The sequence below is a fragment of the Nicotiana sylvestris genome, chromosome 6 (assembly GCF_000393655.2).
Source record: "Nicotiana sylvestris chromosome 6, ASM39365v2, whole genome shotgun sequence".
Lineage (NCBI taxonomy): Eukaryota > Viridiplantae > Streptophyta > Magnoliopsida > Solanales > Solanaceae > Nicotiana > Nicotiana sylvestris.
In genome coordinates, this window is record NC_091062.1 from 109,227,864 (window position 1) to 109,246,324 (window position 18,461).

The 18,461-nt window shown below is 36.4% G+C and overlaps 2 protein-coding genes across 2 annotated transcripts; both read right to left on the reverse strand.

The window, feature by feature from the left end:
* Positions 1-699: 699 nt before the first annotated feature.
* LOC104243748 (uncharacterized) lies at positions 700-2,721 on the reverse strand. The gene is made up of 3 exons (XM_070148934.1): positions 2,371-2,721; positions 1,501-1,929; positions 700-750 (listed from the first exon to the last, which is right to left on the reverse strand). Exons 1-3 carry the CDS (start codon positions 2,719-2,721, stop codon positions 700-702), a joined length of 831 nt encoding a protein of 276 aa, XP_070005035.1.
* A 55-nt stretch (positions 2,722-2,776) lies between these two features.
* LOC138871082 (uncharacterized) lies at positions 2,777-4,583 on the reverse strand. The gene is made up of 3 exons (XM_070148935.1): positions 3,988-4,583; positions 3,071-3,621; positions 2,777-2,979 (listed from the first exon to the last, which is right to left on the reverse strand). The coding sequence occupies exons 1-3, from the start codon at positions 4,581-4,583 to the stop codon at positions 2,777-2,779; spliced, it is 1,350 nt and encodes a 449-aa protein (XP_070005036.1).
* Positions 4,584-18,461: the final 13,878 nt, after the last annotated feature.

Here is an 18,461-nt window from a genome sequence, read left to right on the forward strand (position 1 = left end):
GTATCAAAGTGTACGACTCGTACATGTCTTCCGATCATGATGCATACGTAGTCTCTGAGATTGTAAAGCTAGCTAAGCTATTACCTCTGTATCTGTCATTTAGTGGCTTTTACAGAGATAGTCAAGGCATTGACTGGTATGCTTATCCCGCATACACAAACAAGGATCATAACGAACCTTTTGAAGTTATCTTCGTTCCAAATCTGCCTCAACAGAAAGCGGGCAGCATGTAAGTATCCAATCATCATTCTTATATGTTTTATACACAGTATATGGATTAATTAATTTATATTCTGTTTCAATCAATTATTGTTTAGGGATTGTGGAGTGCATGTTGCAGCCTTCGCGGAGTTTCTGAGCACTATTGGAGAGATTACACAAAAAACACCATTTGATGTCACTCTTCTCCGTCAAAGATATGGTGCTCTGTTATGGGACTATGCTATGCGCAAGATATATGCTGATGCAATAAGCGAGAGTGAAGCACCTTCAAAGATTGAAAGGCAAATCTCTGAGTCGGAGGCAAAGATGCAGATAGTTTTAGAATAGCTTTAGGTTTTTTTTTGAGTTTAGCTTGAACAATGATACTGATTGTAGTGGTTTTGGTCGTAGATGCTATTTACTTACATGCTGAAATTTGGTTAAGTTTGCTTGAACAGGTTTTAGCTAACGCACATGTTAGTTAAAATTTCTGAAACTTTATGTATGCTGAATGATTTTTGTTAATGCCAATTTTTGAATTGTATTCAGCTGCATAAGATCAGCTTTATCTTGCAGTATTAAGCAGTTGTATTTAGTTGTATTATTCTGTTTAGCTTATTGTATTAATCTATATTATTCAGTTCAATTCAGTTGTATTAAAGTGTATTTATCAGTTGTCTACAGTTGGTATGCAAGTATATTCAGCTGCATCCATTCAGATGTAACTTTGAATTGACTAGAAACAATACAAGTTGTATTGATTAACTTGTATTTAGTTGTATTATTATACAGCTGTATTTTTCTCTGATTTCATATGTATTCAGCTATAATCAATTTAATTGAACTGTAGTATTAACCTATAGTCAACATTATTGAACATGTTGTATTCAAATGTATTAAACAATTGAATTACCTATATTCATCCAATGTCAGTTAAATTCAACTGTTTCAACCAGATGTCCAGATCTTTATTCAACTGTATTATATTGTATTCCTCCAAAGTCAATTGAATTAAACTGTATTATTAACCTATATTCAACTATGTTCAACATGTTGTATTCACCTGTATTAAGGAATTGATATAGTTGTATTCAACTATACTAAGATACTCTCACAGCCAAATCATATATATTTATATATATAAAAATACTTCAACTAAATAAATTCATAAAATATTAACGAAAGTCATTCCACAATATATTACTTCGAAAAAAGAATTCATTATAGCTGATAATGTCATAATAAGTGTTGAGAAATTGTCGAGTCACCAATACATGTCAGAATACAACTATTTATTACGTGGAACATTCCTACAAGTTCGCTTGTTATGTCCTCCTGCCCACATATGCTACATGAATGTTGATTTTTCGGCAACAACAATTCACTTAAATTTTTGTCGCGCTTCTTCTTTGGCCTTCCAGGAGGTCTTTTCCATTTGGGTGGTAGTACAACCTCCTCTGCAACATGCTCTGGTATATTCCAGTCATTTTTGTCCGGTAGCGGGTACACTGGCACATCGTATGTCATTACAATTGTACTTGGCTTGTAATAGCTAGAGCAATATTCTTCAGGCATTAAAAACTTGCTCTTCAATACAGCCCAGGCATGTGGGCATGGCAATTCATCAATTTGGAATCTCCCACAAACACATTTTCTCTCGAGCAGACAGACTGTGTAATTCCTCCCACCATCGTTAACAGTATGTAAGTATTCAGTTGAGGGTACCACCTACATTTAAAAACAGAAATATACGTTTTGAACACATTTACATGAATTAACAAATATATACTACTGAGTTAAATGGTTACTATCAACTTCAAAAATTGCAACTTCATTCAATTTCAGTTAAATTCAGCTGATTCCAGCAACTGTATGCAACTGTATTCAACTGTATTACTCTACAGTCTGCATTTGTATGCATTTGTATTCAACCTTTTTTAGCAGATGTTTTCAGGTATTTCCAATCAATTTAAACTGTATCAATCACCTGAATTCCATTGTAATCATTATCACATGCATACAGTCTTAATAATAACATGTATTTACCTGTATTCATCTATATATTATTTACTAGTTCAAGCAAATATTCATAAAAATGCATACCAGTAGTTCTGCCTAAAAAAAAATATATTCAGTTGTATACAACAATGCCATAAAAAATTAACTTACAGTCATACGGGTACACATGGTCTCATTCAACTCCAGCATTTCCTGGTATTTTTTCCCAAGCGTCTTGTATGTCTGAGTAGCTTCTTTACGGTTACTACAATTCCAACGACCAAAAATCTTCCTAACTTCTTCGAGGAAGTCATATATTGGCAATTCCCTTGCTGAAACTAGTGCTGCATTGATTGACTCAGCGATATTTGACGTCATTGTCCATCCCCTGTTAACAGGTGCATACAACCTGGCCCACTTTTCGTAACCAGCTAACTCTAAGTATTCTTTCACCCTAATATCTACCTTCTCAATCTTCTCCATCAGACTATCAAATTCAGTTTGTGTGTATGCTTTTGCCATCGAGAAGTATATCTCACTCAACTTGGCATGACTCTTTTTGAATTTCTTGTATACGTTATTCCATAGATGCCATATGCAAGCACAATGCGGTAAATCCGGATACTCTCGATACAGATTTAATGATGCTCTCATTTCTATCCGAAACAATGCACATGTTTTCCCTTACACCGTACGCTATCTTGAATTGCTCAAAGAACCACGTCCAAGCAGCATCGTTCTCTGAATCAATAACACCGTATGCTAGTGGCAATATATGACCTGTTTAATACAATTGAATATAATTGTTTTTAAATACATGTTTTCCAATGCTTTAAATATTAACAAATTGTATTATTATTGAGGTACTCACCTGCCCCATCCAACGTGCTTGCAGAAACAAATGTCCCGGTGTAGTAGGATTTTAGATGACTTCCGTCCACTACAATAATTGGTCTACAATGATCAAACCCCCTTATAAATGCATACAATGATATATACACGTACATGAATTCATTCTTTGACGATTTTTCCATTCTTATGTGAGAACCTGGATATGTCTTATCCATTGTATATAAGTATCCTGGTAATTTTTTGTATGAATCAGCCGGTTCACCTCTAAGAAAATTCATTGCCTTTTCTTTAGCCCTCCATGCCAACATATAGCTAACATCAACACCTAGATCTGATTTCACGTCATCAATAATGTCCCTCGGAGTGTATTTCGTCTTATGGTTTGTAAGCTTTGTCCTTATAATACCACTTACAAGGCTGCTACTAGCTTGCCGCTGCTCGTACACTTTATCCTTCAACGGACATGTATGGTTGTCATTGAATTCTTTCACCTTGAATAATTCCGATTTGTTAATGCTTGAAGCCTTAAACCTCCAATCACAATCTTCTGAAATACATATTAATGCATAGCTGGACAGAAAAGTTCATACATCAGACAACTTAACGAATCTGACATATATACTTCCTATTCATAAAGTACCAAATTGATATCTGTGTATATGTAATTTTGTATACTAACGAATTCCAATATTGTTAGATGTGATTAAATACAATAAATACAACTAAATACATTCGTATGAATAATCAAACACTTAGTAACATTATAGACATAATATGAAAATAATCATAGCCACTGTTGTATTTTTTCAATAGTAAAATACACCTGAATACATATTATTAAGAACACTAAACAAATATAAATTTTCAAAGGTGTTCATCATCTGGAGGAAACACACAACTACAACTAAATACAACAAAGTTAAACAAACATCAAACCTGACAGCATTAGATCGATCAACACGGAATTGAAACCTTTGAGCTATAGCATAATTATTCATCACCTCTTTCAATGTAGCCTTATCCGTATACACTTGTCCAGCCATAACCTCCTTTTGATTAGTTTTTGAAATTATCAAATCCTTGTGGAGTTCGAACACTCCAATCGCTTCTCCTGAATTGGCAAGTTCTATAGCTAGTGTATAATCTGTATCGGAATCGTACATTTGAACTGCTTCGTCTATCTGCACAATGTCGCCTTGATTTAAACCATCTCCAGAGATAAGCTCTTTTTCCATAGTTGTAATGCACAGAGGATACATCCCAAATTCTCTGTTCTCTTTTTTCAATTTTACATACACTCTGTAACCCATATCATTGTGTATTTCCATTGGCGTGCGATTGCCTTCAACATTGTATTGTATTTTAATGGTATTTGTGCTCAAATCTATACCCAGTTGATTAGAAATTGAACCAACTAGATCATTAAAGGAAGCATACTCCTTAATCAGTATTCCCTCAATTGAAAAGTCGATATAATTGCCCTCATCGTTCCACTTTCCAGAATGACGCAACAAAACTGTCAAGCTTGCCATATATATAGAAGAGTTATACCTTCTTCTGTATATAATTTGTCGCAATCGATAAGGAGGAGAAGAAAATCGCACAATATAGAAGCAAGCTGCTCTGTTTCTTCGCTTCTTTCACGTTTTTGTATTTTTGACTTTGAGAAGAATACAGATTGATGGGATAACTTTTAAGTTTGTTGAGTAAAATTAGGGAAAATCAGAATTGATTTGATTTCCTTCCGTTTTTAACATCTTCGTCGACCCAGATATTGCGCAGATACGTTACGTATTTAGCGCTACATACGTTTGAATACAGTTAAATACATTTCAGAAATAGCTGGATTTCCTTTTTGTACGCCGCTAATTTTTGTTGTATTATTAAATACACTACCTTAAATACATTAAATACATTATATAATTGCATAAAAGATATCTATAGGACGTAATATAGCAAAGAGTTTCTATTAATTGATAATTAGGACTAAAAGATGTTGCTTTGTGAAAAATTCTCTTCATTAATTCCCTTTCACCAAGCCACGTTAATCTTCTAACCCCATACTGTAATCCAAATAATCACAAAAATGAAAAAACCAAAAAATAAATAAATTGAACTTTCCACCAAAAACCAAACAAATAATCAACAAAACATTAATTCAAACAATTAGTAAAACAAACAGCAAAATCAACAAAGACCAGTTTACTACTACTACCTTAATAAATTAGTGTTTTCGAATCCTCTCAAATTAATACTAATACAATGTTAATTGAAATAAGAGTTTCAGCTAGTAAGCAAATATGGAACTTTTCCAGAGAAACTAACATCATTTTTAACATTTCACTGAATAGAGTACATAAAAACAAAAGGAGAAGAAAAAAAAAATACTACAACAAGAACATTAGCCATTTTGGCTATTAAAAAGAGCCATAAATAAATTAAGCCATCAACATCATATTTTTAATCCTACCAAAAAAAAAAAGAGAGTAAGAAACAAAAACGAACCCGAGAACAACAAATTTCCGATTAATAAAGGGATTCGGGCAATTACACGAACAAAAGAAAACCACAACTTCAATCAAAATTTGAAACAGCGAGCAACTCGAACGTAACCGCGAAACTCGACTCCAAATCGCGCTCGAAACTCGCCGGAAAACTCGAACTAATCCAAAACGACGAAGCTGAACTCCAGCTGATTTGAGGTTGTTTTCGGCTATTTTTGAGCTGGGTTTTGGACTGCAACAATGGTATTTTGAAGGTTATTTGGCTGGAAATTTGGAAGTGGGGGTTGGCGAAAAGGGTTGCTGCTTGTTTCTTGGAGTTTTGGAACGACAACCATGGAAGATGAGGAGGATTCGTTCTCTGCCTCTTCTTTGTGACTGTGTGTATGTATTTTTTCTTTGATTTTTTAAGAACAAAAGAAGATATTAGAATGGGGGAGGCGTTCGCTTAAGGATTAGGTGGTTTTCCCTTTTCTCTTTTTGGGAATCGACCTTTTTTGTTTTTAGTTTAGGTCTCGGTTTTGGGGATCTCTTGATATGTGAAGAGGCGAGGTGTTCTTCAGAGAATTGGGATGGGGGTGCGCGGTTGTTCATTTTGGGAAAGGAAGAGGGGAATCTGATATTGTCCCTAGGTATTTTTAATGTCTCTTAATGTGTATTTATGGGAAGGGGTCTAGGGTCAAGGACGGGGGTAATGAGCTTGAAGGGGTTTGAGTCTTAAAAATTAATTTGATTATTTTAGGAATTGACCCAATTTTAAAAGAAACAAGACCAAAATATATATTTTTCCTGTTTTTCTTTTTTTTTTTCTTTTCTTTGGTTTTAAATTCTAATTAAATTAATTAAGATCTTAAATTAATCTATTTTTGTAGAAATTAAAATTCTTTATTTATTTTTAACATTAAAATTAAATTAAAACTAAAGAAAAAAATACTAATTTTAAAGGCTAAAATCTAAATATGATCATTTTTGTGATTTTTTGCTTAATAAAATTAATTCCTACATGCAGATTGAATCTAAATATGGCATGAAATTAAAACGTGACAATTTTTTTAATCATTTTTCTATGATTTTAAAATATCAAAAATGCATGGAATGCAACTAAATAAAGAAAAACTCCTAAAAATCAATTAAAATTATTTTTGGTCTATTTTTTAGGAGTTATTTTCATGTAGGGCAAAAATTAGGTGCTCACAGGGATACCGCCTCTCAGAAAGAGAAGACACCATTTGAGATTACAGAAGTTGGAGTCCTCAGATATCGAGGATGATTATGTGTCCCGAATGTTACACGGCTGCGTCGGCAGGTTATAGGGGAAACTCACTATTCTCGTTATTCTATCGATACAGGAGCGACAAAGATGTATCATGATATCAGGGAAGTATATTGGTGGGACGGAATGAAAAGGATATAGCGAAGTTTGTTGCTCAGTGTCCTAACTGTCGTTAAGATTGAGCATCAGAAACCCGGTGGATTATGGCAGGCTATGGAGATTCCGACTTGGAAATGGGAAGTAATCAATATGGATTTCATCGTAGGCTTACCTCGTACCCAGCATAAGTTTGATTCGATATAGGTGATTGTTGATAGGCTTACAAAGTCAGCCCATTTTCTGCCCGTTAGAACTTCATATTCCTCAGAGGACTATGCAAGACTTTATATTAAGGAGACAGTACGACTGCATGGTATCCCTATTTCTATTATCTCGGATAGAGGAGCTCAATTTACAGCTAACTTCTTGAGGTCTTTCCAAAAAGGATTGGGGACTCAAGTAAGTCTTAATACAACATTTCATCCCCAGACAGACGGACAGGGTGAGCGTACTATTCAGACACTTGAGGATATGTTACGAGCTTGTGTGATAGACTTCAAAGGTAGCTGGGACGATCATCTGCCACTTATTGAATTTGCATATAATAATAGCTACCATTCCAGTATTCAGATGGCTCCATACAAAGCTCTTTACGGATGGAAGTGTAGGACACCTATAAGATGGTTCGATATTGGAGAAACTACATTAGTAGGACCAGAATTGGTACAACAGGCAATCAAGAAAATTAAGCTTATACAGAAAAAGTTATTAGTAGCTCAAAGTCGTCAGAAGTCTTATGTAGATAATCGACGGAGTTATGAGGTTTGGAAAAGGGGAAAAACTTAGACCTCGGTACATTGGACCATATAGGATCATACGCAAGGTAGGCCAGGTAGCATATGAGTTGGACTTGCCTTCGAACTTGGAATCTATACATCCAGTCTTTCATATGTCTATGCTACATAAATGTATCAGAGATCCTTCCAGAATTGTGTCATTTGACGACGTTCGGGTCATAGAGCAGCTATCATATAAAGAAACTCCCATTGTTATACTAGACAGACAGGCTCGGAGATTGAAAACTAAAGACGTAGATTCGGTGAAAGTACTTTGGAGAAACAACAATGTGGAAGAAATAACTTGGGAGGCCGAAGAAGACATGAAGTCTAGATATCCCTACTTATTTCCTCCTCCAGACAAGGGTCCAACTGATACATCACAACCTTAAGGTACATGTACGGATTCTTGTGTTAGTTATTGTAAATGGCCGTGTGAGGCCATTGTCGTTATTGATGATTGTGGTACTATGTGGCGTTGAATTATTAAGCTTCAACAGGGAGAGTTGGTAGTAGTGTTTTTACAAAGGTGACTCTACCAAAGTTATATAGATCCCGGGGAATTAAACATTCGAGGATGAATGTTTCTAAGGGGGAAGGATGTTACATCTCGCATTTTCGTACGTTAAAGTTTCGTCTTCAGTTAATCGACGTAGACTCGGGGATGAGATTATCTTGAGATTAACGTATTCATCCTATTTATAACAAGCGATAAGTAAGTGTCATGAAGGATAAATGGTACATGAATTAAAGAAAATGAGTTTCGTTGAAGGTTGCCGATTTGGGATAGAACACGGGTCGAGCGATAATACCCGATATTTATGGAGTAGTACCATACAAGGTACCATACGACCGTGATAGTATGATGTATAAAATATATTAAAAATGAGTAATATTTTCAGATAATTCTCAATTACGCGGGTAATTGGTTAATTACCAGGTAACAGGACATTACCTAATTACCTAATAAGTGGATAAAGATTAATAATTTCCACCCCACCTCTCCAAAAACGTGGCAATAGGCTACAACCTAAGGAAAATAACTCCTTAATCATTTTGATAGGTGGCAATTAAATAGAAGAGGAAGGGACACTACATGTCTTGTGAATTATTATACAATTCAAAGACATTAGAGTTTGGAAAATCCCAAAAAATGTTAGCTCTTTTTCTCATATCTTGAAAATGTTAGCTTTAGTTAGCCATTTCAAAGCTTTCAACAAAGCTTTCTCATATCTTGAAAACAAATCAGCAAATTACAACGTCCATCATTCTTAAGTAAGAACCAGATATCACTCTTTCTAATTTCAAAGTGCTTCAAGAACAGAAGCTAAGTTCAATTCACAAAGGCTCCAATGAAATTCTTGCAACAACACAATTCCAACAAGAATTTTTAGAATTGTAGCAACATAAAATTTTGCGGTTCTAAAGGGGTACGGTGAAATATCCTCCAAGAATATTATATGGAGTTTTTCCTACTCCAGGTATGTTAAGGTCATCCCTTCTTTCTTTCTTTGGAATGATCCAAATTATACAGAATAAACAAGCAAACACACAACTTCCATAATTACTCTATTCGTAGAAATGCTAGAGATGTGTATATTTTTATTCTCCCATAAGTCATATTATTCTATCGTGTGTTCATGGGTCTCAGAAAAATACGTATTTGATTAAGTTTATCCGAAAGGCATATTGAGTTTTATGGCATTACGAGAAAATCTTATTAACGTATTCTTATACATTTCATGCATTTATACATGTACATTGACCCCTGACCAGATGGAGTTATATACACATATATATGTACATTATAGTTATATGGGATATGGGAAAAGGTTACGACGTTATATACGCACCACCACCTGATCAGTTTGTATATGTTGATGATGTTGCCTAAAGTGGCCGAGACGATATGATGGGATGCCCTCAGAGGCTTGATGATATTATGTACACCTATACCTATGAATGACACAACATTTATATGCACATGCATGACATTATAAATGTTTCAGGATTTATAAAGTTATTCAAATTTACAGATGGATTTCTTTATTCCATGTTTCATCTATGTCTCTTATGTACTGATTTTCATGCCTTACATACTAAGTACATTATTCGTACTGATACCCTATTTCCCAGGGCCTGTGTTTCATGCCCACAGGTGCAGGTAGGCAAATCGACGGTCCCTCTTCTTAGGATCCTTGATCAGCGAGAATTGGCGTGCTCCACTTGATCCGGAGCTGCTTTTAATTTTGGAATGATTTACATATATATATATATATATATATTATGGGTATGATGTCACTCAGTCCCCTCTTTGTACAATTGTATTTCTATTAGAGGTCTGTAGATAGAGATGTACAGTTGGATAGTATGTGGCCTTGTCGGTTTTCAATTTTGGGTATATAGTTGTCTTGTCACGACCCAAAATCTCACCTGTCGTGATGACGCCTATCGTGGAACTAGGCAAGCCTCAATTTGACATCTCAACACAGTAGAACTTTTAAATAAAGGCGGAAGCAGTTAATATTAAAGAAATCATTTTTAAAAATAGAATATAACTCCAAAATTACTATTCAATCCATCCCCAAAACTCGGTGTCACTAAGTGCACGGGCATCTAAATGATAACAACATCCGATTGATAAAATACTGTATGAAAATATAGAACAATACAACATGAAGGAAAGGAGAGTCAAGGTCAGCGAACGCCATGCAGCTACCTCAATAGTCTCCTAAGTTTGACTCCTCAATCAGCAACCGCTGTGACCAGAAGTATCTGGATCTATACACGAGGTACAAGGGATAACATGAGTACACCAACTCAGTAAGTAACAGAAATAAATAAGGAACTGAGAGTAGTGACGAGCTGTACAAATATAGTTATCTCAAAAACTTTAAAATAAGAGTAGTCATACTTTCGATGTAACACTTTAAGTCTTATCAGTGCGTACTCAAATAAACTAGATATCAAATATTCCAGAAATATGTACTGTCACACCTCCTTTTTGCGCGCCCGCCCCGGAGGGTAAATGCGTGAGGGAGTTTTTCCAATTTAAGTGACAATATTCGAAATGGGATTATTTATTTAATTCAGAGTCGCCACTTGGGAAAGGTTTGGCTTTTGGTGTCCCAAGTCATCGGTTTATCTTGAATCCCAAATCGAGGAAATTTTTGACTTTCCAAATGAAGTCTGCGAACCAGAAATTCTAAGTAAGGAATTCTGTTGACCCGAGGGAAGGTGTTAGGCACCCCCGAATCCCGTGGTTCTAGCACGGTCGCTTAAATTGTTATAATGGCTAAATATCTGATTTAAATACATGTTATGACTTATGTGCTTTTATTAAGTTTAAAACGCTTTTATTATTATTATTTTTATAGAATTGCAACGTCGTGAAAACGCATCTCGAACCAAGTCACAATCAATGCACCCGTGGTTGTTAATACATTCCGACTCCGTTGAGATTTTGAATTTGGGTCACATAAATGCGCACCCGAATTTAAGAAGGTATTTTGATTAAAATCGCGCCTAAAGAGTCTAGCGCGTTATTATCTTTGGGGAAGGCAGTAAAATTCACTAAACAATCCATCCCGAATTCTAAGAATTTTACTACGGCCAATTATTAAGGGCCCCACAATTTGCATTTTTTATTCGGCGAGGCTCGTCTCATTTTTTGAAAGGGTAAACCTACAGCGACTATATTTTTCTATTATGTTTGTCTCTAAAAATGAAGGAAAATATACGCTAATTAAATTAACATGCTTGACCAGCTCCGGCCTCTTATTAATTATCAGATTAATTATTTATGAGGCGGGGAATTATTTCATGCCTTATTTCATTAGCTAACATGCTTTTAAGTTGATAAAAAAAATTGCATACAAGATTAATAAAATGCTAAACTCATGCTAAACATTCTTCAAGTTGAATTTAAACTAACTCATTTAAAAGAAACTAATGGAATTAATTACTAGAAGATGCTACTAATGGGATTCGAACCTTGTCCTATAAACTGCCTAACGGAGTCCGATAAAGTTAAAGACTCAAAAGATTAAAGCTACATTGCATTCGGCAAGGTTAAAAGCTGTTACAACCCATATCCACATGTGTTAGTTCATGCCATATATTAGTTAACATAAATCCAATAAGGAATTATCTTTTAGATGATAAGAAGTCAATCCTATTGGTCTTAAGTGATACAAGAGTATATAAGGGTGATTAACCAGTATTAGAAGTTAAACGAATCAAGGATGTTGTAACTCGTATTTTCAGGTAATCTAGCAGTGCTTAATACACTCAAGAGGTCATTTATTAAGGTATTTTAATTATATAATATCCGTATCATAAGTCTTGAAGTCAAACGAGTTATGAAACAAAAGTCGACAAAAGTTGTCGCAACTTAGGTTCATAATTTTACTTAAACATTGGGTCAAATGTTTCTAATCTTTTCTCATAATTTACAAGGAATTACGGGGTTATATACCAACCAAATTAAAGATCTAAGAGTCTAGTTTCCAACGCATTAAACTGTTCATCGATACGATCTCGTAGTAGAGAGATATTCGCGTTTTTGCGAGACTGCGCCAAACACCTCTCTATGGGGCCCACTAAGTCGGTTTAAGATATTTGGACCTATATAGGATGACTCCAACCCGTTTTAAGTCATTTCTTTTCACTATTTTCAGACCTTAGAACCCTAGGAACATCCTCTCAAGGTTCTCTCAAGATTCAAGACCCAAAAAAGGGCAAACAACACAAATCAAGTGTCGGGAATTCCGTGGCGCTAGTAAGTCTCTTGTTCTTCTTGTTGTTGCTCATTTTTGTGTCGTTCCAGCTCGTGTGGGAGGTTGTTTTTAAAGGGTATATGTTCTGTAAATACTCCCTAATGTTCTTAATATCAATCCTAGGTGATTTCAAGCCTTCTAAAGTGATTCTAGTGCCGAAAAACACTAATTGATCGCTAGTTTCATTTTTTTGTTGTTGTGGCAGCATTGGAGGGATATTTCTTGGAAATTTAAGGTCAAATTGGAGTTGTTCTTTCTGTATAAAGGTAAGGAACCTCTTACTCTATATGTATTTAAGATTATCCAAGTTGCGGCTAAGCCATTGAAGCTAGAACTTGTGAGATATATATCGAAAGGTTTGGTAGTAGTGTTATTGTTTTGTGGACTGTTTTGCGTTGTTGTTGGGCTGCGTATTTTACTACTATCTTGTGGAGTTTTGGAGGAGGAAGGGTGTGGAGAAACACCATATATATGTAGGTTTATGGGCTGATAGTTATTCGTAACATTTCCAGGTTGTTTGACACGACTACGGTGGTCGTCGTATGTATGGAGTGATTAGGCTGTGTGTGGACTATTTTGGGAGGCTCAATATGTTTATTATTGATGATGTTTGGGCTGTTTGGTGATTGTTTTGAATGGTGTGAGGTCATATATATAGGGGAGGTGCTGTCCGTTTCATCGTAAAATAGGTTGTGGTCGATACATAATAGTTATGACGCTTAAATGATAACGATAGTATCGTTTCTCTTATTGTAGACTAAGGAGTTTTGACAATTGCATAGCTTGAGATTGGGGCAATATATACAAGGTATGTGAGGCTATCCCTTTCCTTCTTTTGCACAACTCCGATTGTACATAATGTAATGAACGATCTTCCAAGATACTCTACTCTTAGAAGCCAGCAGTACTTACGTCGTTTTCCCTCTTATGGAACGATTGATGTTAATGTTGCTTCTCTTATTCTTATGTTATCAATGTTATTGGTACTTCTTGATTCTTATAAGGTTCATAGTGAAGAGTTAGTCCTAATAACGTGTACAGAGGATACCGACCTTACGTCACTCCGAAAGGTTTAGAATGTGATTCCATGAGTCGAGCATGCATTATATATATGTATCTATTTTACTCTACCGAGCCACGCTATAGTTGGCCGGGTACGGCACCTATTGTGCAACCACTGATCAGTTGGGTTTTACCGAGCTCCACGTGGCCGGGTACGATTCTACCGAGCCTATTATGGCCGGGTACGATATGATGATGATGATGCCCACAGAGGCGAATGCTTTAAAGGTTTATGTATTTATACATATGTATCATGCATTTCATGTAAGTAGCCCTCAGAGGTACTAAGATGTTACAGGTGGTATATTCTTTATCCTTGCTTACATTACTGATCGTATTTATGGTTCCTTGCCTTACATACTCAGTACTTTATTCGTACTGACGTCCTTTTATTTGTGGACGCTGCATGTCGTGCTGCAGGTCCTGATAGACAGACAGGTGCAGCTCCCCCACCACAGTAGACTGTCCAGTTCAGCGGTGATTGGCGAGATCCCTTCTCCGGACTTGCCTTGGTCTTGGTATGCAATTTTTGTTATAGACATTATGGGTATGTCGGGGCCCTGTTCCGGCTATGTTGCAACACTTATGTTCTTTTAGAGGCTCATAGACAAGTGTCGGCTCATGTATAGTTTGGTATGCCTTGTCGGCTAGTTTTTGTTGTATAGTCTTTCATAGTAGCGTGGTAGCTCATACCTTATATGTAGTTTCTTGATTGTCTGGTCATCCCCTGCTATGTATGTTCATGCCGTCATATTTTATTGCTGGTTGTCCATGATCTAGGTCTACCATTTATATTGATCTCTTTAGCCTTAAAAGATAATAATGAAGGTTAGATGAAATGTACGTTGGTGCTCGGCAAGTGTGGTCGGGTGCTAGTCATGGCCCTTCAGTTTGGGTCGTGACAAACTTCCCGCCCTATATGTACAAAACATGATTGGAGATGAAGTCTAATTATCAATATACTAACTACTTGTACATTCCACTAATTACATAGCTATATCATGTATACTACTAAACAAACTACATATCACAGTATTAAACAAACTAAGTTTCAATTAAGTACATGACCTCATGCATTTTCCGTTGACTTACAACCTTAAAGAATCATACAATCTATTAACACTTTATAAGACTTATAGTTACAAAACCCAGCGATTAAAAATTCTTCGCTTCTTTCATTTCATACTCATTGTTACTGCTACATCAGTGTGAAATTCGAATGTGTACCTGGATGTTGAAACAACAAGAAGAAGGAGAAAGTAGAAAAAAATCAGCAGCAACAAAGAAATGGCAGCAACAACAGCAGTAGTAACGAACCAACAACAATACCAATTCCAAACCAGAAACAACACTCCAACAAAACCCGAAATGATTTGTAAACCCAAAAGCAAAAATCAACACCCAAAAGACTCAACTGAACTTTGAATTATACCAAAACTGGACCAATAGATCTCGGAAGAAGTTCCAGCAAATTGAAATCAAACTGGAATGTCAACTTCAACTACTAAACTCGAAACTGAATAGAAAAATTCAATGGAAGAGTCTCTCTGTTGTTTTGGATATCAACTCTTTTAAAAAACGAACTCTTTTAAGTCTCAAATGATGTCCCTATTCTATCTCCTTTTCTGATTCTTTATGTTGCTAAAAACTAAAGGGAGATCGATTTTTAGGGAGGTTTTTGATGGCTGAAAACTGTCTAAAACCCCTCTCCTCTCTTTCTGATTGTTCTTGTTGCTCAAATTACAGGGAAATAGATTTTAGAGAGGTTTTTGAAGCACTGAAACTTTTGAGTTTTTCCCCGCCCCCCCTCTATTTTTCTGATTCCCCCCTCATTTTATATCCTTATAGAAAGGAAGAAAACTCCTTTAAAGACAGGCTACCCAGGGCTTAAAATAAGCCTTAAAGGCTGTCATCTCCACTTAGGGTTGTCTAGGCATGGGGTTTCTTCTACTTTAAACTGCTGAAATTCAGAAAAGCAGTGGATACCCTGCTGTACAACAGGTTCCACTACCATTCTCATGTGCATCTTCAGCCTTTTATTATTAAACTCACTTTACACCTGACTTCTCATCTGTAAAGATGTCAGTCAGGGTGTATTTGCACTATAGACTACTCTAATGGTTCAACCCATACTCAAACTAGCAGTCCACTTAACTTAAACTCTGAAATATTCATTAAAATTGCAACTATAACCAATCCTTAAGTGGTTCTTGATTCAACTGAACAGGCTAAACATAGTGTAATCAATTCTAAAAAGCCTCAGTAAACAAGTTAATAGTACGAGTCATATTAATACCATTCCAAACTGAAACTAATTGACGACATGTATCGAATCGACTATGTGAATTACAACGCGCACAAATCAATAGTAGATAACTAAACTTGAACAAGCACAAAATATGATTTCATGTTGACAGGCACGGGGATTTGTGGAAAACTTAACTGATTGACGGAACTTATTCGACTCGATTACACAAACTGTAATTATACGTAATAAACACAGAAACAAATTCGATCAAATGAAGACCCGGGTGAGATGGGCAGAATAGTTGACACAATTGGAAACAGATCAAACTGACATTCAAGCATACGAACAAACATTAACAAAACAAAACAACATGGAATTAACAAAGAAAAGAAGAAGAAATACCTTAAAGGGTTAAAAATCAGATGACCATGTCTCGGATTTTGAATCGAACCTCTTTTGGGGTTGAACGGACTTTAATCGAAGTGTCTCAACTGAGAACACTTCGATTAAGGTCTATTAGACCCCAACCTTCTCGTTTAAATGGACAAAAACCTCAGATTCCGGATTTCTAGGGTTCTTAGGGTGGATTTGGGACTCGGGGTTTTCTGGTTAGATTCGGACCAAACCAAGCTTGGTTTGGTCACGAGGGAGGTCAGGGGAGTGCCTGGCATGGATTTGGGGGGTTTGGCATGGGTTGGGGTCCGGCTCGAATCTTCAAATGAAGATTCGAGACGGTGGGGGAAGATTCGAGACCCATGGCTTGTGGATCTGTGTTCAGGGGGTCGAGGTGTACTAGGGGTGTTAGTCTGGAGGTCACCTGCGTTGTTGCCGCCGGGTTTACGGTGAGGGGAAAGGGGGCGACGCTAGGGTTCTAAGGGGTTTGGATCTCGGTGAGGGAGACTAATAGAGGAAGGGGGGTCTGGCTTAGGGCGCGGGGTGAAGGGGGGCAGGCTTATATACGGGGTGAGTGGTTTGATCTTGAAAGTTGGATCATCGATGATCAACGGCCTTGATCTTTCCACTTAAAAGGGACGACATCGTTTTGGTCTCTATGGGGATTGGGTCGAGGATGGTGCTGGATCGGGTTGGCTGAGATGGGTTAGGGTTTGTGATCTTGGCCGTTGATCATTCTGAGATCAACGACCCAGATCAAGCATAATCAAGACGACGTCGTTTGGACGTCCCTGAGGCCAACTGATCTGGACCGGGCAACACAAATGCTTTGGGCCCAATTTTGGGTCCAATTTGAAATGGCCCAATCCCAATTTTATCCAATTCAACTTATTTCTTTTCCTTTCCCATAAAAATCCGAATTTACAAAATTCTAAAAATATTATAAGAAATATAAAAAATCAAAATTATGTCACAAGACACCAATTGATTTTTTAGTAATAATTAACACACAATATCAGATATTAATTAAACGAAAATCAACCTTTAAACGATAAAACGAAAAAATTAACAAGACAAATATTTTTGTGATTTTTTATTCATTCAAAAACCAAATATGACTTTAATTAATTCCTAATAGTAGCACAAGATCCCAGCTTTATGCGCGACATATATTTTTGTATTTTCAATTGATAAAACTAAATAATCACAGATAAAAACTACAAAAATGCCAAGCAAATTCACAAAAATTTGTACAACAAAACCATTTGTTTTATTTTTTGATTTTCTTTTGGAGTAATTGTCGCGTAGACAAAAATCACGTGCTCACAGCTGCCCCTCTTTGCCCGAAAACATGCGAGGTTTTCGTGCAAAGATAAAGTGAGCGGATATGAGCAATTTTTGCCCGTTGGACTACTCCGTGTGAAGCGCATTTTTTGGAAGATTTGACCGAATCTTTGTTTCAAAGATTTCTTACATATCCTGGGCTAAATAGGAATCAGGTCAATGTAGTTCGGGAAACTTTGATAGCTGGGACTACCATGGGATTGCAATACTTGCTGTTACTGCTGTCGCTATTGCCACTACTGCTTTACTGACCTCCTTATTACAACCAAAGAAAATTGAAACTGAACTAACTACTTATGCCTGTCAACCGCTAGTTACAAGATTCCTATCTATAACTTTTTTGCAACTTGATCTTGGGTCTTAGCTGATTCTGCTTGTAGACTTCGATCTGAATCTTGATGCTCACAAGTTGTAGGTGCTTGTTTATTTTTGCAGTATTGAGTGAAACGGGATTGGCGGAGCTCGGGAATTTGATCAAATTTTTGAGCGACCTGCCCTTTGTTTGTTCCAATATTTGGGAACATCTTCTTTTTGTTCTTTTTCTTCTTTTCTTTATTCTGGATTGAGACTCATCCCGTAGGTCGTCTCGATCCATGCGCCTCGAGGTCAGACCTGCTGAGACAACAAAACAAACGAACGAAATTTTCTGCCCCAGTTTCACTAGGAAAATTTCGTGAGTTAATTGTCATGAAAATTTACAAAACTGATGAGGGAATTGGAAAACTCTAGTCTAAAAGGCGCAACTCAGGGATTGAAGCCCTAATATCGGCTAAAAGAAAAAATGCGCAACTTAGGGATTGGAGCCCTAATGCTGGCTAACAGAAAGAACGCTCAACTCAGGGATTGGAGCCCTAATGTCGGCTAAAGAAAACTGCTCAACTCAGGGATTGGAGCCCTAATGTTGGCTAAATGAGAAACGCTTAACTCAGGGATTGG

Bases quoted from the DNA above. Each gene is read 5' to 3' on its own strand.
- LOC104243748 (XM_070148934.1), bottom strand. From the start codon at position 2,721: ATGGCAAAAGCATACACACAAACTGAATTTGATAGTCTGATGGAGAAG. The intron at 1,930-2,370 runs GTAAGTTAATTT...TTTTAAATGTAG, and splicing joins CCATGTGTACCCGTATGACT to GTGGTACCCTCAACTGAATA. The intron at 751-1,500 runs GTAATAAATAGT...GATCTTATGCAG, and splicing joins AACTTGTAGGAATGTTCCAC to CTGAATACAATTCAAAAATT.
- LOC138871082 (XM_070148935.1), bottom strand. From the start codon at position 4,583: ATGGCAAGCTTGACAGTTTTGTTGCGTCATTCTGGAAAGTGGAACGAT. The intron at 3,622-3,987 runs GTTTGATGTTTG...TTTTCTGTCCAG, and splicing joins GATCGATCTAATGCTGTCAG to CTATGCATTAATATGTATTT. The intron at 2,980-3,070 runs GTGAGTACCTCA...TGTATTAAACAG, and splicing joins AAGCACGTTGGATGGGGCAG to GTCATATATTGCCACTAGCA.